This window comes from Durio zibethinus, chromosome 12 (genome assembly GCF_047325235.1).
Source record: "Durio zibethinus cultivar Kanyao isolate XHJ-2024 chromosome 12, ASM4732523v1, whole genome shotgun sequence".
Lineage (NCBI taxonomy): Eukaryota > Viridiplantae > Streptophyta > Magnoliopsida > Malvales > Malvaceae > Durio > Durio zibethinus.
In genome coordinates, this window is record NC_143173.1 from 6,839,430 (window position 1) to 6,863,131 (window position 23,702).

Below are 23,702 nucleotides of genomic sequence, written 5' to 3' on the forward strand. Positions count from 1 at the left end.
AAAATTTATGAATTTTTTAAAGTTATTATTTATCTATTTAATTACTTTTCACTATATTATTATGAGTAAAAGAATAAGGAAATGGTTTTTAATTTTTAAATATAATTTAAAAAATAGTGGTAAAGGAAAGCAATTGGAAAGATAATATAAAGTAATTAAATTTTAATAAATTAATCATTTTTGTTTTATTTATTATTTTTAATTACATTATATTTCTAAAAATAAAAATTATGTTCCCCAATTAAACTTTGGCATTTGTTTAATTAATTACCAACAATCAACTCTGTTCATTTCACCTCGCCGTCAATATTTTTTTTCTTCCTCGTGCAGCTAATGCAGACATCCTCCTTTGTTTTGCAACTGAAACCCCAAAGTTTATCATAAAAAACTTTCAATTTTCAAAATCCATTAGTAACAATTCTCTATGATTAGGCTCAACACTAGCTTGGCATCTGATCAAACTTCTGTACGTCTTCAAGTTATCACCAATGGCTTACCTGTTTCTTGCCTCCATTTTGTATTTTGTATTTTGTATTTTCTGCTTCAACCTTTTGCAATTAGCCTAACCAAATTACAGAGTAACATAGCGTCTCATGATTCTAATAAATATATTAGAACAGGAAATTTACTTTTGATTTATGGATTTCTTTGCTTTTTCTATTTTACATTACATATTACTTTATTTGTTGTAAATTGCTTAATATATGAATTAGGACTCACTGCAATCAAATTAGAAATGTCATAATTTAAAAAAAAAAAGATATAATACCTTATTTAAATAATTTTTTTATTGTTTTTCTTGGTAAAAAAAGAACTTTTCATCATTCAATAATTCAATATTGCCCATTGATGGGTTGCCCGTGAACCAACGGCAACAACTACTTTGGACGCTTAAGAAAACTGCCTTGGCAGTTATTAAGTCCGTTTCCGATAACGGGATGAAGATGTATACAATTTCTTCCCACCGGTGCTCCATTGCTGCTTGACTCCCTCCGAGAAGCAACGCTCCCTCCCCAAAGATCTTTAGTCTTTTACTTTGTGAGAAATGAAACTATCCACCCAAAAAAAAATTTGTTAATGTTGTTTTGAGACATTTGCCCTTTGTATTTGCTTAGATTACAAGGAAGGGGTAGAGTTGATTCAAGATTTGAAATTCGAAAATCAAGATAACTGCTTATGGGGAGTTCCTTATTGTGTCAGGTTAATTATACTTGTGCTTTCATATTTTATGTTTTCCCTTTCTTTTTTATTATTTGTGAAATTCATGCCTGGTAATAGTGTTTCTGTCGGCATTCAGGTATATATCCTCCACAAGTGAAAGTATATCAACTTAGGCAATTTTCAATGAAGTTTGAGAGGCGCCTGAATTCGGAAATAATCGATTTTCAGGTATTTCTCTTTGTTTATCACTCATTTTTGCAGTAATTTAAAACTCTTGGCTGCTGCATTTGTTGCACACGTGACTTTTTTTCTTAATTTCAAATTTTAATTAATTGTAAAAAACACTTTTTTTCAATTTATATATGATACTAAAACCTGTTTATTATGTAAGGGAAAATAATACCATTTGCTGCTAATTCTTGGAATAGATAAGAATTCTCTTTCTCACTCCTCCAGAATCTCCTTTTTGTGCCTTATTTAATGTAGTTACAACCTTCATTCCAATATAGGCTTCCTCTTTGCTTTTTATGATGTTTGTCCTCAAAAACAACAATCAACTAAACCATTTCGAAATAATTGTTTGTTTCTTAAAAAACTGAGGAAGAAACTTTAAATATATCTATCCATGATAAGGCATTTGATTCCAACTTTTTTGGTGGCATGAACTATTTTCTGATTAAAAGGGTAAAACTTCTTTGCAATTTTGGTAGGACACCAAATATGGATGGAAATAGTGTAAAGTTTTCTTGGCAATTGTTTAATTTTTTATAAGGTGTCATATGCTTCAATATTGGAACCACTGTTGTATCTTCAGCATCATGTTAATCAATTGTTTTTTTCTTCTAATTTGTTGACCCATCTCTTTGTAGATTGGTTAAGCCTGGGTGCTTCATATAAATGCAATACAATTCTTCTCTCTTTTTCCCTGAGTTTCATTGGGTTCCTTCTTTCAAACTTTAAGTGCTGAAACTCATATTACACCTAATTTACATACGTATCAAAAAATGAATATCTCCTTACCCTTGCTCACAATTTTCTCGTGTGGTACATTTTGATTTGGCATTTTGATGTATATATATATATATTTATATATATATATATATATATAGGTTTTAGGTGATGACTATTCAAAACTTGCATTCCTATGTGCTGATTGTTCTGTTAATCTACATGTAAAATATGGGAAGCACTACAGTCTGTGGATTTCAAAGTCTTGTAGTGTTTTAGTTTTTGCTTTTGCTCTGTTTGTTTTTTGAATTAAATTTTGTCACAGACCATCTGTTGCACATACTTTTTCATTCTAGATCAATGGTTGAGTTTTAGTGATCAATATATTTTATAATTAGCTCCTGGCACAACTCATTTGTATTCCAATTTTAAGGATGTTATTATTGCTATTTTATGTTTATTTGGGAAAAATGTTTTCTAACGGAATCTGCCTCATCTTTTCCCCTTCTGCACCAATGGGAATGAAAGGGAAAAATGAAGAAAAATAGAAATCAAAAGGAAAAAATAAAGAAAAACGAAAAAAAAAAATGATAGAAACGTGCCAATTAAGTTTTGACTTGTCATGCCGGTGAAAATCTGTTGGTCTTGATTGACCAAATTTATGGGATCAATGTTGCAATAATAATAAGGTTGAAGATTCAATTGGAACAATTTAAAAATTAGGAATTCAAACACAACCAACTTGAATGGTTAAAACTGCTTGTGCAATTTACCCTCCCTATGTACATAATGTTTTCTTTGCTCAATGTCTATCAAGACTGATTGTTGAATAAGAAATTGAAGTTATACTACCTAAAAGGGTCTTTGCAATTGCAATTCACTTCCTTTCTATATTTTTACGCTCATTATCCTTACAGTAGAAGTTGTCGTTACTTATTGTTCAGGATATATGTATCCTCTTTGACCTTTACTTATGCATGACAATTGCTAATTATTGGATCATTTTTGAAGAGTTCCCCTTAATTGTAAACCTTTTCCTTTATATGTTTGCTTACACTTGTCATCCTTGCAGAAGTTGTGGTTAGTTGTTGTTCCAGATGTTATTTGCTTTGACCTTTATCACACATGGTATTTACTGACTAGTTAACTAATTATATAACTTTTTAATGATGTTATCTTGTCCATCTGATGCTTGACAGGATGGGAAGGGATATTACATATGATTGCTGGTCCTGTGACTTGCTTTGTGCTGCTTCGTCTCCAGATCTATACAAAATTAATTTAGAACAGGTATATCATTGAGATTTTTTATTGAGTGGTATATCCCTTTATCATCTCTTTTTGCCCTTATTTGATATTTGAGATTTCTATCAACTTTTGATTTGCAATAGAATTACAATTATCTTGTAAAGATCCAAGCATACTGTTGCACAACTAGTCACTTTTGATTTAGCCAATAAGTTTATTTTTGTTGTATATTGAACAGAACCATATTAACAGCCATTTTTCTCAATTAATGTTTGTGGATTTTCCTTTGAAGAAATATTGGTAATTGGGTTGAAGTTTTGCAAGGAGAAACTATAGATATTTGTCGACAGAAAATTGCTTTATTGAATGTCAAATCAAATGCACAATAAAGAAAATTCAAACAAATTTTTTTGTCATCCTTGATAAGAACTTATGATCTATTTTTAAAGAGTTTGTGAGTTTGTTTATTTTGTGGATGGGGGATTATACTGCCTATATAATTGTTTGCGGTCCTGGATAATTTTTGGGAGGAAATTGATTATTGTTAACTGATGCGTCTTCAATATTGAAGAGATGGTGAACCTTCTTTTAATTTATTTTGTAGTAGGAGCTTTATTCAGTGTATTTTTTTATGAGTTGCTTTAGTGAATTAGCTTACAGGGATATGTTTGTTTTATGCTTGGAAAGGAAGTTTGGCTGAGAGAACATGATTTTGTTTAGGGCTATCATCTTTGATGTGGTGAGTTTGGAAATAATGGTATTAGAGGCATATAAAAATGCTGATTATACAGGTTCAGTAATTGATAGAAGATTTACCTCAGTTTACTGCACTTTCCTAGGTGGTAATCTTGTAACTTGGGGAGGAAAAAACAGAATGTGGTGGCAAGATCAAGTGCTGAAGCAAAGTTTAGAGCAATGGCTCAAGGAATTTGTGAACTATTATGGTTAAAGATTATCCTAGAAGACTTAAAGATCAAGTGGGATGGACCAATAAGACTCTACTGTGATAACAAGTCTGCAATAAGCATTGCACACAATCCTGTGTAACATGAAAAAACAAAACACATTGAAGTTGACTGACACTTCATAGAGGAGAAACTAGACAATGGGTTGATTTACACATCGTATGCATAAACCAAGGGTTAACTTGCAGATGTATTGACTAAAGCTCTCAGCAGTGCAACATTTTCAAGAAATGATTTCCAAGCTAGGAATGGAAAACACCTATTCACCAACTTGAGGGGGAGTGTGGGAAAACACTTAATTACAGCTGGTTGTGATCTGTATATATTTGTATCCCTAGAATTATGGAGAGAAAATTAGGATAGACAATCCCCTAATTATGGGATCAATTTTAGGAAGATTTAGTTTCCTCATTTACCCTCTAGTTAGCTATATGTAAACCTATGGCGCTTATATAATTCTGCATAGAAGTTTTCTATATACTCTCAGTTTTTCCACAAGTTGACTTTTTGGTATTTGTTCTGCATATCACTACAGAGATCCATGTCGCAGCCTAATGTGTTTCCTGCAGTTGATACTGTCTGGATTCCTATTATGTTCTTTCACATTTAAAACTCATATTGCTACTGCTTGATTTATAGGAAGTCATTGCAATAGAGTTTGATGAGAATGGAGGTTTTCTCATAGGTGCTGTAAGTAGTGCAGGAAAGGCATGATGCATTAGTAGTGATAATTGATCTCATCATGCCTGCATTTCTTTATATTTTTGTTATATCACCTTAAATATCTCATGGGGTTTCATCATGTGCAAGTGCTGATTCATGACTTACGGCTTCATCACCTATCCAAGCTAAGGATCACATGTAAGTGAGGGTACTTATTAACATTTCTATTTCCCCCTCCTGGTGAGGAAATTATGGGTGGGTACGTGTGTGAAGTCTTCTTGCACTAGTGAGCTCAATTTTCCTTGATTCAGTTATTAATTTTTGGAAACTGTATCACTGTTATACGGGTATGGCTGCCCAATATTGGATATTAAGTGGCACAGTACTCTGAACTTTGAGCGACAAAAATTAATTACTGCAGATAGACATTGTTAAACTTTGGGATCCTGAGACGGTAATTATCCTCCCTGTTCTTCAGGAAATTCATATCTCATCTAGATATACGCACAAATACATGTCTATGCATTTTCATGTGTGTTTCTGTCTGTTCAAAACTTTCCATTTGTCCATGTTTTGTAAAAGATGATGGTATTGTTTAATTACTTTCAAGTTTAGGATCTATATTTATCATGCTTTATTTTGAACCTACTTGTATTATTTATAGTAATGGTGGATAAATTTTCTAATCTCTAATTTAACGTCATGGTGATTTGTTCATCTTTTGTTGTTTAGATGATACAATTTGATGTATATTTTTATGATGTCTCCTTTTATGGCAGTTTGGTTCATCCATTGGTACAAGCTTTATCGAACAAGTACATCATGTTAATGTAAGAGAAATCAAAATTGTTTGACTCTGTTAAAAAATAGCTATCTATAAATAGTATCCTCTTGAAATTTATAACCTTTTTTTAGTTATGTTTGTAAATTGTTAGGGGCTTACTAAGGTAAGTGCCCTTGATAAAATTGAAATTTCATTAACATCCCCACAAATCTCCTTATATCATCTCTCGAAGGGGTACAGTGGCAATTAGAACTTCTATGGGATGGGCACGATGGGATTTATGAAATGAGAGAGGACTATCTTTCATTGTAGAGCCAAATATCATATGTACCAAAAAACCCCTTTGTCAGTGTATTAATTCTTCAGATCATTATTGCCATTGGCGGTAACGCTATCATAATTATTGTTTTTCAGTTATTGGAGGTATATCACTGTTCTCTGGAATTGTTATATGCATGCAATCTTACATGCACACAGGTGTACATATATGGATATGATGCTTGCCTACATACATGCATATGAATTGTTTTTTCTTTCGGGGACGTAAGAGGCCGATGAATTCATTGTGCACACATTGACGACTTGGAGTACAAAAGCATGTTAATGTACAACCATATAAATCTAATGTGTTTTTGGTGTATGTAATATATCCTCAGTAGTAGTGGAAAACTGTCTGCATCAATTTCAAAACTCATATCTAACTTTTGAGTTATTTTCTTTTGTCAAGGGAGAAGGTATGACCAGCATTGAACCAGCAGCCGGAACAATCATTGATATCCGTGTGTTGAAAGAGAGTGGGCTGATGGTACTGGCTTTGGACGGTAGCCAGATACCTGCTTATTTCATACGTGCTTTGGGACCTTTTCCCAAGTGGTGTTCTTCGTTGGATCTTTGTTGGAATCTCTAATGGTGTGTTTTAAGTCGTATCCTTATATCATTTTTTTGTTTTATACTTTTATTAGATGTACTATATTAGGATCTGTAGATATAGTGCTGGTGCTTACTTTGTGTATATTTTACAAGAAGAGCTTGAGGAGGGTGGACTATCAAGCATATATGACAATTATAAATTTCTAATAAAAGAGGATCTTGAGAAGTTGAATTTGACAAATCTAATTGGGACCAATCTTCTGCGAGCCTACATGCGTGGGTTCTTTATTGACTATCGGTTGTAAAAAAAGGTGAGACTGCTGTTCCTCTTTTTTTTTTTTTTTAGGATATTATGCGGTTTAAAAACTTATTATAAAATTGCATTGTGCCACCTGCTGGAAATTTGTGTTTGGGTGTTTGAAACTTGAAATATTGAGGAGCACAGAAAAGTTAAGATGCAGAAAGCACAAATGAAGTCAGAGTTGCCAGAATAAATTCTGGAAAGAGAAAAGGGACTATTTTGTGTTAATATACTATTTGCTGCACACATCGTGGTTTTTCATGCTCAATTTGGTAATGTTGCGCCACTCCTATCATTGCTTTGCTGTTTAATCTTTATCTTTCACATATATTTGCAGGCACAAGCATTGGCAGATCCTTTTGCTTATGAAACGTACTTAGAGCAGCAAAAACAAGAGAAACTGGAGGCTGAACACTGCAATCTTATTATGGTCAGTATTTTCATTCCTCAAATGAATTTTCTTATTTGGGTATTTTATAAAGCTTGGAAAGAGAAAATAAATCAGAAAAGAAGAGGGGGAGGAGGGGAAATGTTCACGGTGCTAGAACATGTATTATTTTGTGGGTATTGTAATTGTCTAGTAGCAGAATTTTGACTTGGCATTGTGTTTTTTAGGTTAGATAAATTTTAAGGCATTTTTACTTTTGATAATGGATTTTGTTGGATTCATAATGTGGTCATGACTCATCATTTTCTTGTATTAATTCTTTTCTGTGCTTTTATGGCTTCACTGTCCCCAACATATGAAGTAGATATGTAATTAATAAGCTGCGAGTTGAAAAATTAGGACAACATCAGTGGAGGAAAAATACCTATATCAATTTTACAAATGTTTTCATTTGTGTGGCTGGGCTTGGAGTTTTAGTGGCTAGTTTCCTCTTTTAAATTTTGCTCCCATTGTTATTTTGCCTTGACTTATTCCATAAGCCCTTAGGTTTGAGATATAGAGCTCCTGCATGTGCCCAAAGTAAAAATTTTGGAAATTATAAGTTACGCACCCGATAATGCCCTAAGAAACCTTAATAGAAATACCAATTAATGCTGATGGGATGGAAGCTAATTGAGAGATGAAACATTTTAAGATTTATTTTGTTACTTCGTTACCTTTTATGGGCTTAATTGCAGCTTTCATATATATTGAGATAGGAATATGTTTTGTTGCTTCTTGCTGGTTTATGATGTATCAAGTGATGCATTCTTTATATCATGGATGTTAAAAGACTGGTTATACTATATTTGCTTAGAAAAGTGCAGTTAATTCTATTAAATTATGATTTATCTTGCAGATTAAGTTATCATAACTTTTTAACAACCCATGTTTCTTGACATTGTTCATTGCTAGTATTTTAAACTTGAAAATCCTCCAGCTAAACAATGCCTTTGGTATAAGATTTTTTCTTAATACAAAGAATAGCTTTGTTTCAAAAACTTGACTTCTGGGGCAGGAAAGGTGATTATTATTGATGCTGGAAAATATAATGCCATTTACTAATTTGTTGGCGAGTCAAGATTTGCAAATATTATAAACTGTCTCTTTCTTCTTTCTTGACTACTAAAGATGTATCACGGTTCTGTCTATATGTAAAAACATGGTGGCAAATGAAAGCTTAGGAGTTCTGTTAAAATGCTGTTAAAACTCCTTTTTTGTTTAGTTACTGCATCCTTTAAAGAAAGAGATCTTGAGATCTCCTCAAGCTTCCTCACTGATACAACTGTTATAAATCAATTCAGAGTTAGGTAATCTACATTCGGTTGATGAGGCTTATATTCTTCTTTTCTTTTTACCACAGATTAAGAGGAAACTACCAAAGGTTAAGGTCAATCAAAATCTTGCAGAGCGGAACTTGGAGAATGAAGAAGCTGAAAATGAAAAGAAAGCACTGATGATAATGAAACTAAGAAGACTTAAAAGAAGAAGAAGAAGAAAGGTGCACTTAGCACTGATATATTTAAATATGATTGATTTGCCCAAATGTTTGAAAACAAGGTAAATAATCTGTTCATCTAGTCATGCTACTAGTAGTTTTCAGTTTAATCTTCACTTTTTTCTCCAGTTTTCTTGTTTTTGTAATTTTTTATTGTCAACTCAAATTACCATGGTAATTGTTATCCCCGTTGAAAAGTAGTTGCAGGATCAAGAACTGTGGCTGAGTATTTTTAATTGACAATGTATCTAAGAATGGAGATAAATATGGTAGGCCATCTTAATTTTAAGTTGTCGAAAATCAGCATGAGGAAAGAAAAGGTTAATATAGATAAAACAAAACTTGTTCTGTTTTTTTTTTTTTTTTTTTGAGTAAAGCATGATCTAATATTTTTAAATTACATTAACATATTAAAGCAGAAAAAAAGTTGTAAATAATATTAAAAGGAAACATATTTCTTGACTCCTTTTGGTGAATAAGAGTTCAATGTTTGATGACAAAAAATAATATTATAAGTATTAAGATTCAAACATTAAATTCATAGGATGTCACTTTTAAAATAAATATATGAATCAATTATTTTTTTCCTTAACTTCTAATTTACCTTTGATTTTCTTATCTCACTACTTATTTCATTGAATTAAACATTAAACGCATAAATTTTTTTGAATTTGTAATCTTCAAATATCAATTTTAATAATGTATCAATTAATGCAAAGATAGTAAAATGGATCGTTAAATTTTGAGTTTAAAATATTTCTCTAACTTTACCATATAGAAATTAAAAAAAAAAATGAGGAGAATTTCCTTATAACTTGCTAAATTTGGAGTTCTGGTACAACAAAAAAGCAACAAGGAACTAATTATGCCAATTGGCTGTTCAGCTTATCAAACATTTAGATTTAATGAAATGGCCTACCATATTTATTTATAAACTAATTAAAAAAAATCCAAAAAATGTATTTATATAATTTCATTTAGAGTTGACCTTCACATTAAGAATTTTCTTATTCGGACGGTCAAAATGGTGGGTTTTATTTTCGTATTTAAAATTATTAAGGATGAATTTTGATTATTAAAATTATGAGCTTATCTTTTTTATTTTAGTAGGAAAAAGTTCATCGAAAGAAAAGGCCCAGTGTTTTCATGTATCTTGCAATCATGTCGTAAATTAAAATCAACGGTTTGCTTCTATCCAATTAAAAACTTGATCAACTTTCCGAGGATATCCAATTATCTTCAGACCTAACTTTAGGTGGCCATTAAAAAAATGTTGAACAAATCTCGATACAGTTGTTTTATATTCTCCAAGGAGATCTTAAACGACAACCCTATCCCTCAAAACTAATTAATGGCCTTGGTGCCGGGTTCACTGTACCTCTCTACAACTTTTTTTTTTTAATATTAATTTAGCAATACTATTGTTTGTTGCACCTGCTCCTCAAATCCCATTATGTATATATATATTTTTTAAAATTTTTAAACTGCCCCATAATGTTACTTATTACAAAATTTGTATCATTTAATTATTTATCCTATTTAACAAAAAAATTTATTATTTATTCATAAAATAAAATATTTCAAGTAAAATAATTTATCCGGTGATGTCAATAAGAAATGATGGTGAATTCCGTCCCAATTGGTGGGTTAAGGGTTGGGGTTTTTAATATTATCATCTAATTCACGTTGACTTCAGCTGATGGCCATCAGGCGTTGCAAGTCAATTATTAAAAATATTTGCTTTTCAAAGTTCAAATTAACTCCATTTTCCCATTATAAAATAATAATTATTTTGTTTATTGGCTAATACTTTGAAGATGAATATCTCATTACAAACTTTTCTAAGTCTACCATCTAAGTGCCATTTGTAAGCTATAAAGGCAATCATGATTTAAAAAAAAAAAAAAAAAGCTCATAATTTGAAGATAGAAGAATGCATTGTACGTAGTAGCTGATGTAAATTGATAGATAGGGTACCCAAGGATATTTAAATTTTTTAAAAATAAAAAATTTTGGAGAATTTTGTTTAAAATATTTTAAGATTTTGAATAATAAAAAATTAATTGATATTATTTTTTAGATGAACATCATAAAAATATTATAATTTTTTTTACATATAATCAGATCTCATATTTAACTTTAATTTCGTAAACTTATATAATTTTTTTAAAGAATTTGAGTTAACTTTAGGAGTTTTTTTAAAGAAAATAAATTCAAATATGTAATCAATTGCATTTAAATGAAAAAAATTAATGATAAATTTTTTTGTTGTATCTAGTAGTTAAATTTTGATAATGATAACTATTAATATAAGCATGTTAATTATTAATAAAATATAAATATTTAAAAGAATAAAAATATATCAATTACGCTTACAAAGATTTTTAAAATATAAATTATGTAATTTATGTATGATTATTTTTAATATATTTAATTTTTAATTTCAATTTTATTTTATTATTAAAGTTATCATTATTGATAAAAATATTATTATTAATTAAATATAATTATATTGATATTCACATATATTAAAATTCATAAAATAATATAATACTTTCAAAACTTATTTTTGATATATATTTTTTCATAAATTAAATTAGTTGAATTTAGCCACCAATTCAATACCAAACAAAATAAACTTTCCCCTTCGTTGCCGTGAATTGATTATCAAAAAAAAAAAATTAACCACAAATGCAATACTAACAAAAAAAAAAACTCGCTCTTCAAAAATTTAGTTATGCTTTCATAGCAAAGTAGGATGTATTACCTAATTATTATTATTATTATACTCATAATAGTAGATTGAATTAGATTTGGTTGATATCAAATCGAATCTTAATGAAATATAGTTAGCAATTATAACATATGATGATGAGTTCCCACTTAATGTGGTAACCTAAATCAAATGTAGGCCATCTTATTTGTGGAAGCAATTTGAGTGAAAAGGGGGACCATTAAGCTAAAAAAGAAAAGGCCCTATCTAGAGACAGGGAAATAGGGTGGGGGACCAGATGCTTGTAAAAAAGGGGAGTGCTAACCAATTTTAATCAATCTGCTAAAAACCTGAACGAGATGAGCCATTTGGTGACATGAACGAACGAACCAATGAATGAATGGATGAATGTTCTTGTGCACAAATTTTCTCTAAGCTATTTCATATTTCAATTATAACAAAAAGCTTCACTTTCTATGAACTTTTTTTTTTTTTTTGTGATGTTTTTTTAATGATATTGAAACATGAATCAAAGGAAACATAAATAAGCATTGAGACTCCATTTGTTTTGTAAAAAATGATTTTTGAAAAATAATTTTTATATTTTTAAGTATTTATTTAGTGAAAAATTGATTGATTAATAAAAAATAATTTTTTGATCAATGAAAAATAAGATATATATATTTTTAAATTATCTTATAGATTTAAAAAGAGAATACATTTAAAAAAAAAATTGTCTATAAGTATAACTATTTATCAATACTTTTGAGCATAATTTACCTTATAAAAAATATTATATTAATAAATAAAATTATATATATAATATATATTAATAAATAAAATTAATAAATAATAATATTATATTAGTAAATAATATAATAAAATATTATTAATTTAATTAATAAATATTATAATAATATATTAATAAAGAATATAAAGAATAATAAATAGTTTTATTTTTAAGTATTTTTTATATTAACATAGTATTTTAATATTAAATATTATTATTAAAATATAATTTTTTTAATATTAATAATTTTAGTGGTAAAAAATTTTAATATATTTTAATAAAAAATAATTTGTAATATTTTAATAGTTATATTAATATTATTTGAAAAAAAAACAGATTTTTCAAAAAACAACAAATAACGAAAAATATTTTTCATTAATTTATCTAAACAACAGAAAATCTCTTTTAATTCAAAAAATAAAAACATTTTTAAGAAATCATTTTTCAAAAATTATTTTCTGCAAACAAATAGAGCCTGAATTTGTATTACAAAATTTTTTTGATATGTTACTAAAATATATGTACTAAATATAATTATGATAACCGTAAATGTTACTTTTAAAAATGAATAGTTTTGGGTAAAATTTAAAATAGATAATTTAATTCAAATATAAATTTTTAAATAAAATTTGCGGATTATATTCTGTATTAAGTAATGAGTAGCTTTTCATTCAATTCAACAATTTTTTTGTTGAAAATTTTCTATTAAGCCGTATTTAAGATGAGTTATAAAATATATTGAAAAATTAAACTGTTGAAAATTATCTTTTTAAATGCATTGGAAAATTTCAATTCATTATCAAACAAACCCTTAGGTTCTGTTGATAAACTAAAAAATTAAGCGTTAAAAAATTAAGTACTAAAATTTGATAAGTATTGAATTTAAATTATAATTAAATTTAAATTATAATAGAATTTAAATAAGTACTGAATTTGATAAGTACTTTTTTTCTTGAAAAAATTCTTTTAATTGAATTTTAAAATGTGTTACGAAACGCATTGAAAAAAAATAAGTACTGAAAATTTTTATTTTCAACATAATGAAAAATTTTATTAGTTTATCAAATAAGGCCTTAATCCAAAGAATTTATCAAAATCTTTTTTATTTTCAATTTGTTCTAAATCCATCCTTCCATCAACATACTGTTAAATTTGGATGAAACTTGTCATATACATGTCCAACATCATGTTTCATTCAAATTTTAATGGGGTAATCATAGATGAATGGATTTGGAATAAGTTCAAAAGGAAATTATTTTCTAATAACATGTCTCCATGCATATTGAGAAAATATAATATTTTAGGTATAACGAATTTTATATCGTTTAAGGCAATAGGTATATTTTTTGCTTTTAGGTTAACAATGATTTCTTTACCATCGATACCTACTATTATTATAAGATGCTTCATGGGTTGTCATTTGGTTGACGGCAAAGCATTAGGTCGACAGCTAGAGATTGTTGCTCCTGTGTCGATCAAAATATTCAGAAACTTTTGAATTTTTATATTTATGTTTATTAATTAATTATTTTGTTATATATTATCAATCTAGTGATACTACATAATTAGTATAAAGACCCATTTTGATGGACGGTGATATTAATTCTAGTGAGATTAAAAATAATAGTAGAAGTAAAATTAATTATTATAATAGTGAGATTAAAATTAATGGTGAAATGAATGTTTAAAAATAAAAAAAGCTACACCAAAGAGAAGAATTGTAATGAGAAAAGAAAATAATTATTAAAGATATTACATTAAAATTTATATATAATAAAAAATTTAAATTATTAATATTTATAAAATTAATAAATAATTAAAAATTTATTTAATTATTTTTATAGTAAATAATAATTATGTTAATAAATAATTAATAATTAATAATAATATATCAAATAGTACTTTTATTGTATTAAATTAAAAAAATTTTAAAAATTTTAATTAAAAAAATCAAAAGAGAAAACAACAAAATTAAAGTATAAAAATATGTTTGTATTTATAATAAAAGTTAAAGGATAAAAAAAAGAAAAAAAAATTAATGAACTGCTCGGTGAGCCTAAAAATGATCAGTGGCCAACTGGGATTATTTTTTTTGCTGTCCAATGAAATCTAAATGCATATTTTGTACCATACAATGCGGTTGGGCAAAATCTCATAGCAACAGGGGGTGCCACTAAATCCAAAGACATCCTAAGTTCCCTTGAGGTTATGTACGGAAAATTAATTAGTCTAAATAGAAGTATATAAATCATTCATTTTATCATAAAAAATTCTTTATTTTTTGTATAATCCTCCAACCAAACCATAAAATGTCAGCTATAAAAAAATGCATTTTAATAAAAATTAAATAATTATATATTTTTATTATTTTATTGTAATCGCATTTAAATATTTATTTTTATTTAATTAAACTCTTAAACATTTATTTTGATTTAATTGAGCCTTTAATTGGATGGAAATATTGAGGGTTAAAAGGTTAACTTATTTTTACCTACTAAATATTTAATTGACAAAAATAAATATTTAAAAACTTAATTTATTACAAAAAATTAATAAAAATTTAGAAGATTATTTAATTTTAATTCAAAGATCTTGTTTATGTTGGGAATAGTAACTTAAATCCTATAAAAGATTTATTTGAAATTGGTTAGATATTACTTGATGGACAAGAACACTTGTAAAAGAAAAATTTTAAGAAAAAAAAGATTTTAAAAAGATTCTTGATAAGCAAATTAGAATGTTTATAAATAAGTAAAATATCCATAGGATTATATATAAGAAAAAAATGTAAGAGAGTTCTAGGCTTTTTATTGGGTAGACATTCCAAAAGATCAAAGGAGATTGAAAGCATTTTTATGGGTGTATATATTTAAGTAGACTAGAGAGAATGAGATGGTCCATATAAGTATAATGCATAAGTGCACATAGGCATGTGTTTATTTGAATTGAAAATACTCTATAAGATTAAAGGAGAATAATATGGTCTATGGGTATTAATTGTGAGTAAAATTGATTTGTTTCAATATAATTCTCCGCAACTAGTAAATCTTTTTCTCATTCATAGAAGTATGATGGTTAGGCTGAACCACATTAAATTACTATATCTTATATGGTTGATTGATTGTTTGATTATGATTTTGCTTTGTTGGATGTTTAATTGGATTAAAGCTTTTTAGCCTACCAACTATTATTAGAGCTGTTATGATCCTAATAAATAGTATAAGATCGTAGGTTTGATACGTGAGAAGAGACAAGCTTAAAGGAGCTCAATTAAAATGAAGAGTTTGAATTCATATTTTGAGAAATCGATTAGTATAAAGCATGAAGACACAAGAAAAAGAATGTTATGAGACTTTCATTGTAGGTGGAACGAAGCATATCTAGCATAAAAGCTAATGATTTGATGAAATTTGAGTCAATGTGAATATTGTTAGGAATAGTGACTCAAATCCTATAAAATATTTTTTTGAAATTGATTATATATTACTTGATAGATAATAACACTTACAAAAGAAGAATTCTAAAAGAAAAATGATTCTTGATAGAAAAATTAGTATGCTTATAAATTGGTAAAGTTTCTATAAGATTAGATATGAGAAAATATATAAGAAAATTATAGAGTTTTATTTGATAGATATCCCATAAGACTCGAAGAGATTGATACTATTTTTATAAGTGTGTATATTTGAATGAACTAAAAAAGAATGAGAGGATTTACATAAGTGTGGTGCATGGGTATACATGGGTATATATTTATTTGGTTTAAGAATAATTCACAAGTTTAGATGAGAATAAAAAAGTCTATAAGTATTATTTTAAATTGATTTGCTTTGATATAATTTTTTACAATTAATGAATTTTTTTTTATCTGTGGACATTCCAGTTGGGTTAAATCACATTAAATTATTGTCTATTATGTGATTTATTGATTGTTTGATTATACTTATGTTATGTTAGACGTTTAATTAAATTGATACTTTTTAATCTAATAATTGGTATAAAAACTATCATAATCCTAACAATTTATACTTATGCCTTATATTATTTATTTTTTTATCAATTACTTTTCAATGCACCTTTAATTGTTAAATTTATTTGTGACATGAGTTCAATAATTTATGAAAGAATCTTACACATGTAAACAATGGTGATGGATATGTTGGAGAGTAATACTTAAAAAGTAATGAACATAAATATCAAAGGCATTTTGGATTATGATTTGTTGGTACTTTTATAGTTTTAAAATTTATATTTTAATATTTTTTAAACTTTCAAATTCATAATTTTTAAAAAATAAAAAATTACAAAATTATTTATATTTTGGTTAGAAATGTTTAATGGTTAGGCTATTTACTTAAGCTTATGATTTTGACTATATCGAGTCAAACTTGGTTATAGATTTTTAATCTTGCACTTGATTTGATTATATTGTGTTATCAATAATTAGTAATATATTTTTATTTAATTTTATTTTTTTAACTTGATGAACATTTCTAATCATAATGGTACTCATCAGATTTTAAACTACTTAAAATCTTTTTCCTAAATTTGTATTTTTGGTATAAAAAAAATATTTTGGATTTAATTTAGAATTTCTCTAGTTTTGCCCAGCATTTCTACCACTTGAGTTAAGTCTTAACGATAATTAAAATATATTCTTTAATCTTACCTTCTTATCATTTAATATTAGAGATATTTATTATTTCAGATTAAGTGAAATTCAATCAGTACTTCTAAATACTTAGTTCAACTTACTCATTTAGGCTCCATCAATAACATTAAAAATATTATTAAATATACAAAATAATATTAATATTTAAATAAAATTATTTTATCATTAAAATAATATTTTTAGTTTGATCAAAGTCAAATTCGAAAATTAATGTTGAAGATCCTGGCTCAAATGAGGCCAAGCTTGTAATCTTGGTGGGCCCTACATCCATAGACAAATCTACCTTGTTTGTCGCTTTTCTTTGCCAATTTCATGGCTTAAACTTATAATTGAAGTAGAATAGTCTTTTGCTTTATAAAAATTTATTATTATTTTTTTATCTATTTTTCTCATAAATTTAAAAATGCGTATGTGAAATTTGGACCACTTTTACCTAGAAAAGAAAACACATATAATCAAAACCTTTTTATGCACCCTTTGCAAAGGTTAATTATGTCCAACAAAGTGAAGAAAAAGGGAAGAAATTACTAAAAAGAAATTTAGGTTACATTGGCCCACTAAGATTTATACCTTACTTCACTATCATTGAAAGTCTCTTGAGATTATCTATACACTTTTATAATCTTCGATAACATACAATTAAAATTTTCTTTAAGTGGAAACAACTTTCAATTTAAGTACAACTCATCAATTAAGTTGCTCCATTGATTGCCACATTATAATTAATGTTTGATTAAAGTGAATAAAAATAAAAATATTAAATTTATACATAAATATAGTGAACATGATTTTAAATCTTATGTTTATTCTATATTATGTTATAAATATAAACTTATATGTAATCTTTTAAATAAATGTGAATGAAGTATGATATAAGTTATTATTTTTATTATTAATAATTGAATCAAATTTGAGAATGAATAATTTGATAATATAAAATTAGTATTTTTTATAATATGAATATTTATATAACTATGTAATTAGTTATTAATAAAGTATAAATATTTTTCAAAAATAAAAAATATATTAATTATGTCATCAATAAGTTCATGATATGAATTATGTAGGTTATGAATAATTACAATTAAAAAATTTTATTTTAATTTTATTTCATTATTGATGTAATTATTTTTATTAATGAAATATAATTATATATATTGATATTCACTATATTAATATTTTCAAAATAATATAACATGATTAAAAAGTTATTTTTTGATAAGTATAATTTTTCATAAAACAAAGTACATATTAAATTATTTTCATGAATACTGAGTCATTTAATATATATATATATATATTATATGAATGAAATGAAGAAAATAGTATCATATAGTTAAATTTTGACATAGGATAAACACTTTTTTAATTTATTTTTGGTGAGTTAAATAAGGATAAGTTTTCTAGAGGGTCAATCCGGTCTTGTTGTTAGATTCTTTAACCCTTTTGATGACAATTTTGAAGAAACTTGTTTGCATATAAAGACAAAGGAGAAAAAAACAAAAAGAATCGAATTTTGTTAGTCAATCGCCAAATCTTGAATTTGGGATTTTTTTTTTTTTTTTGAACTTTCCATTCAACTTACAATATGTTTCCATAGCAATTCAAAAACGGAATTGAATTTGAAACTTTGGGGAAAACCATGGGTATTTTCATCAGCTACCACACGCTCTGTGGATAATCATATCTCTTTTGACTAAGAAGCTTCAAATTCCAATTTTTTATTCTTTAAAGCATATGTATTTACAAAAAAATTAAGATTTATATAGAATTTGTTAAATAAAATCCATGAATTTTTACAATTAAAAATAATTAAATGAAAATTAAAAATTGAAGATCAATTCAATAGATTATTAAAACTCGTTGATTAAATTCCATATATATTAAAAGCCAAAATGCCGAGCCGGACAACAGAAAAGGTGGTGTTGGAGCGGAGCATCAAGGATATTGGATTCCCCCAAAGCTTACAAAACGTAAAATGCACTGTTAGGATTAGGAGATATCAAAAAAAAAAAAAAAAAGATCAAATCATGACATATATATTGTTGTTGGAAAGTTTATTCTTTTGGCATAACTGAAACATCGTTACTTCAGGGCAATTTGTCATCATACCCACCATTAGAATTATTCATTAGCTTATTCTTTCTCTAATATTTTTTTTTTGTAATAAAATTTTCTTCATCACCATAAAAAAATAAAACACCTAACATAATTCTTAAAAGATAAGGGAGAAAAAGCTTCTTGAAAAAAAGAAATTAACAAATACTAAAATTTAAACTTTAAATTTATTAAATATAATTTTCTAATAATGATTGAATGAACTATTCAAATTCAATTTTAAATTAAAAAACATTTTTAAATTGTTAATTCAGTTTCAAATTCCAGAACAATGACCAAAAATAATGGAATCAAGGAATTTTATTTTCCTTCATGATGAATAGAATTTTATTTTATTTTTATAACATACAATCCAAATGATTGATTAAAATTAAATCTTAAAAAACTTTAGATTTGGGTTTCAACTTTTTTTTTTTTTAAGCTTTTAATCTATCCTTAAATTTTTTTATCTTATTATATATATGATTAAAAAAATATTATGCATCTTAACTCTCTTAAATTTATAATTTTAAATATCAACTTCAATAATATATTAATTAATCCACAAAATAATTTTTTTTTTTAATCCCAGAGGTTGTAGGTGAAATTAAATTCAGTTTGAAAACATAGAAGACCTAGTCAAAAAAATGGAACGTGAACAATCATTTCATTCCAAAGTATCGTTGGATTTTGGAATAGAATGTGTCAGCTGATCTGCCCTTACCAAAGGGTTAAGATAAGATGCATGAATGAATGGGTGAACATGGATAGAAGGATGGACGATGGATGGCTGACCATAACATACATTCATTGATAAGGTCAAGAAGAAAGAAAAAGTGTTTTAATTTAGATGAAGTTAAGCATTGCATTTTGACAAGAACACAAAAATAATGATGGGAATGGGTGCAATGGGCATGCATGGGAAACAAATCTTAAAAGGGGATCAAAAGCTCTTTCTTTCTTTCTATCTTTCTTTGCCTTTGCCAATTGCCGCCACTCCCACTCCTCCACCCAACCTGCTCAGGATATCGTAAGCGCCTCAGGATTTTATAGATATATTAATTTAAAACAAAAAACAATGATATAATATAAAAAATTAAAATGATGAAGATTAAAATTTAATATATTTTTTATTTTTTATTTATACAAATTTAATTATATAATTTTTATGTAAAATATACTCGTATAAATACGTGAATTATCTATACTTTATAAATTCATAAATTCCCGTTTAAGGAAAAAGCACCTCCGCTGACATCATCTGTATCTCTTGGGAAGATTTTGTTGGGCCCACTTAACCCCCCTCCCCTCCTTCCGTCCCTCTCACCTCTCCGCTTTAGCTCTCATCCAAAACTTTTTTTTTTCGTTTCTTCCAAATTATTTCTCATTTTTCTTTTTTTTTTTTTACGGTATTATAAAATATTTTTGTAATAACCTTTCCTTTTATAAGCAGTTGCTCTTGTCTACCTCACTCTGTCCCTTGGTCTTTTACATATATAAATCAAGACCACCTCCCCCATTCGCTCCTTCAAAATCCTCATAGAGATTTATTTCATTATTTTATTCCTTTGTTATTTGTCATTCTGTTTTATTTTTTTCTTCCGTTGCTTGCCCTGTAATTCAAAATCAATCAACTTGGAAAATTTACAAGATTTGGGTTGAAATCTGGTCGGATCTTGCTTTGTGGGGTGTGGCAATACAAACTCTTTTTCTTCTTCACCTCCTATAGAACCAGAACAATTAAAACACCAAAACAACCCAATTCCATTGCTCTTAATACATAGTCTATCTCTGGTTTTTGGGATTGGATCTTTGGAACAATGGGCATGGCAGCAGAGTCACAGTTTCATGTTCTGGCTGTTGATGACAGCATCATTGACAGAAAGCTTATTGAGAGGCTACTTAAAACCTCTTCATATCAAGGTACTTGGGAAATTTTTGTTTCATGAATCATGGGTTTCATTGGTTGTTTTTTTGTTCTGCTTCTATCTAGTTCTAAGTGTCATTCATCGTTTGATGCCAATTGCAGTTACCACAGTTGATTCTGGCAGTAAAGCTTTAAAATTTCTGGGTTTACATGAGGATGGCGCAACCAACCCCAATACGTCCTCTGTTTCTCCTAACAATCATCAGGTTGGTCATTTCTATTTTAATATATGAGATTTCCAAACTTTTTTTTATGCATTCTTTTCTATCATTTTCCTTTTTTTTTTTTCTTGGTTTGTAAAATTTCTCTGCTTGTTTTTGTGGTGTGTACAGGAAGTTGAAGTAAATCTTGTCATTACTGATTACTGTATGCCTGGCATGACAGGCTATGATTTGCTCAAGAAAATCAAGGTATGCTTTGTTTCTGATCTTTTTCTCTTTTCTCTTTTATCATACATATTCCCTTATTCCTGTCCAGATCTTTTTATTGTTCAAGCCAGGAAATTTTAGGATCTTTTTAATAAAAAAAGATCATTTCTAGATTTGAGATTTTGCCATGCCAAATTATTACTATACCATATTGTAATGAAAAAAAGGTTGCCAATATGGGGTCCTATTGCTGCCGCTTGCTTGAGAATGTCAATGAAAAATCTTTTGGAATATTTTGCCTCTTGCTTTAGGCAAAGTCAGGCAACATAACCAATGGAAACATGATTTCATGATTTCCTATGTCTCTTTCTTTGTTTTATATTACTTTCCATCATAAGAAATAGATCTGAGAAGTTTACAGGATTTTTTTTTTATCTAATTTTGCAGGAATCTTCATCTCTAAAAAACATACCAGTAGTTATCATGTCATCTGAGAATGTCCCTTCAAGAATCAGCAGGTAAAAAGACCAAATCAAATAATCGAATTACTTTTGAAATTGCTTTAATTGCAAATAAGAAGGGTAGAAGGGAAGGAATTTGATTTTTGAGGTGAAACTTATTTTTTGGTATAATTTTTTTTTTCCAGATGTTTAGAAGGAGGTGCAGAAGAATTTTTCTTGAAGCCAGTGAGGCTATCAGATTTGAATAAACTTGGGCCCCATATGTTGAAAACTAAATTCAAGGATCACAATCAAAAACGAGAGAAGCAAGAAGAAAAAGCAGCCTTTCAATCTCCAAAACGACAAGAACAAGAAGAGCAGCATCAGCACCAGCAACAATTATTGCAACAACAATCCAACAACAACAAAAGAAAAGACATAGAGGAAGGGCTTTCACCTGAGAGGACAAGACCAAGGTACAGTGGCATCACAGCTGCGGTTTAATGATCTTGAGGAAAGAAATATGTCATAAATTCTGGGTTTTATTGAACATGTAATTCAGATAAGTTTTCCCTTTTTTTAGGGTTTTTTAGATTTTTACTGTTGGTATACATGTTCTAGAGGTGTGTGGCGATAAAGTTCTTCATGCATACAGCTTACATGATAAAGAAGAGTTGAAATTTTCCAATTTTGTTGTGTTATTTGAATTCCCAAGACAAAAGAAACGAAAAAAAAACAACAATACAAAACAAGTGTCAAATAACAGTATGATTCGAGATTATCTGAAAATTGTAAATATCAGCACATTTTCTTATGACAGAGTACAGACTGAGCGTTCTCCTTTCTTTTGCCCTTTTTTTTTCTTTGAAAGAAAGGCAGAGTCCTTTTGCAGGCTCTTTTTTCAATGTGTAATTGAACTTGCTACTGTCACGCAATAATTGGTGAGTGCATGAAATTGATCAAAGGCTTGCTTTGGTGTTTGTTTTGGATGATAGAGCAGAAAGGCTTGTTTTGGTTAAAAAAATCGTTTCTGGTTTTCAATCAAGCAATGAGTTTTGTTTTCGGATGTGGTTTGGTGGAATCAATCCCATTGTCACGCAATAAGTTTTGTTTATAACCCACTACTCAAAACAAGAAAAAAATTCAATGATTTTATGCCGCGTTGCCTGCAAAATGATTCTTTCATTCTGATTTTATTCTTGTCTCATCTTCCTCTTCATTGCCCTTTTACGTTTTTTATTGTTTTATTTTTTCTCAATTAATTTTTATCCTTTTAATTCTATTTTGTCCTTTTTTTATTTTAATTTTTTAGTCTATCATTGAATTCTTTATCTTTTTATGGATCTAATAAAAGAAGATATTATATATATAATTTTTTTTAAATCGGTAATCTTTAAATATTAATTCTAAAATCATATAACATATTCAGAGAGTTCATCGATATTTAATTTTTAAAATTAAACAAAATAACTCATTGAAATTTTTATTAAAATTTCACTTCAGCATAATAAAATATTTTTTATTCCACATCATTCATTTGTGATTTGCCAATAAAAATGTACATGTCAGCATACTTATTGTTACATCAGCATAATTAACAGTTTTATTTAATGGCAATTAGTCACAAATGAGAAATACAATAATTAAATTACTCAAAATTGACGTAGACGGATTGATATGCTCTTTTTATCATATTGTAGACTTGCCGGATACTTACAGGGTGTTTATAATAGGGTTTAAATTGAATTAATTATTAAATTGAATTAATTTGATTAATTAGTCAATTATTAAATTAATTTTAATTGATTATTAAAAATAATTTTACAAAAA

The 23,702-nt window shown here is 27.6% G+C and overlaps 2 protein-coding genes and 1 long non-coding RNA gene across 10 annotated transcripts; all 3 read left to right on the plus strand.

Annotated features, from left to right (window-relative positions):
- Positions 1-306: 306 nt before the first annotated feature.
- LOC111297334 (uncharacterized) lies at positions 307-9,148 on the plus strand. 8 transcript variants are annotated; one of them, XM_089769237.1, is made up of 9 exons: positions 307-466; positions 1,116-1,200; positions 1,298-1,389; positions 3,309-3,399; positions 5,765-5,815; positions 6,497-6,678; positions 6,796-6,950; positions 7,278-7,370; positions 8,731-9,081. In XM_089769237.1, exons 4-6 carry the CDS (start codon positions 3,310-3,312, stop codon positions 6,674-6,676), a joined length of 321 nt encoding a protein of 106 aa, XP_089625363.1. In that variant the 5' UTR covers positions 307-466; positions 1,116-1,200; positions 1,298-1,389; position 3,309; the 3' UTR covers positions 6,677-6,678; positions 6,796-6,950; positions 7,278-7,370; positions 8,731-9,081. The 8 variants fall into 8 exon arrangements, 5 of the variants coding, with proteins under 5 accessions (XP_089625363.1, XP_089625366.1, XP_089625365.1 ...); XM_089769238.1 differs by lacking the exon at positions 307-466 and adding an exon at positions 495-1,038; XR_016346877.1 differs by lacking the exon at positions 307-466 and adding an exon at positions 5,133-5,183 and having other exon boundaries at positions 499-1,200.
- Positions 3,408-4,798, plus strand: LOC149515635 (uncharacterized). Its single transcript, XR_016346880.1, has 2 exons — positions 3,408-4,096; positions 4,197-4,798. It is a non-coding gene; the product is annotated as an uncharacterized LOC149515635 (long non-coding RNA).
- Positions 9,149-20,558: 11,410 nt separating the features above from the next.
- LOC111297333 (two-component response regulator ARR9-like) lies at positions 20,559-22,560 on the plus strand. Its single transcript, XM_022892048.2, has 5 exons — positions 20,559-21,060; positions 21,167-21,270; positions 21,397-21,474; positions 21,880-21,950; positions 22,079-22,560. The coding sequence occupies exons 1-5, from the start codon at positions 20,958-20,960 to the stop codon at positions 22,374-22,376; spliced, it is 654 nt and encodes a 217-aa protein (XP_022747783.2). The 5' UTR covers positions 20,559-20,957; the 3' UTR covers positions 22,377-22,560.
- Positions 22,561-23,702: the final 1,142 nt, after the last annotated feature.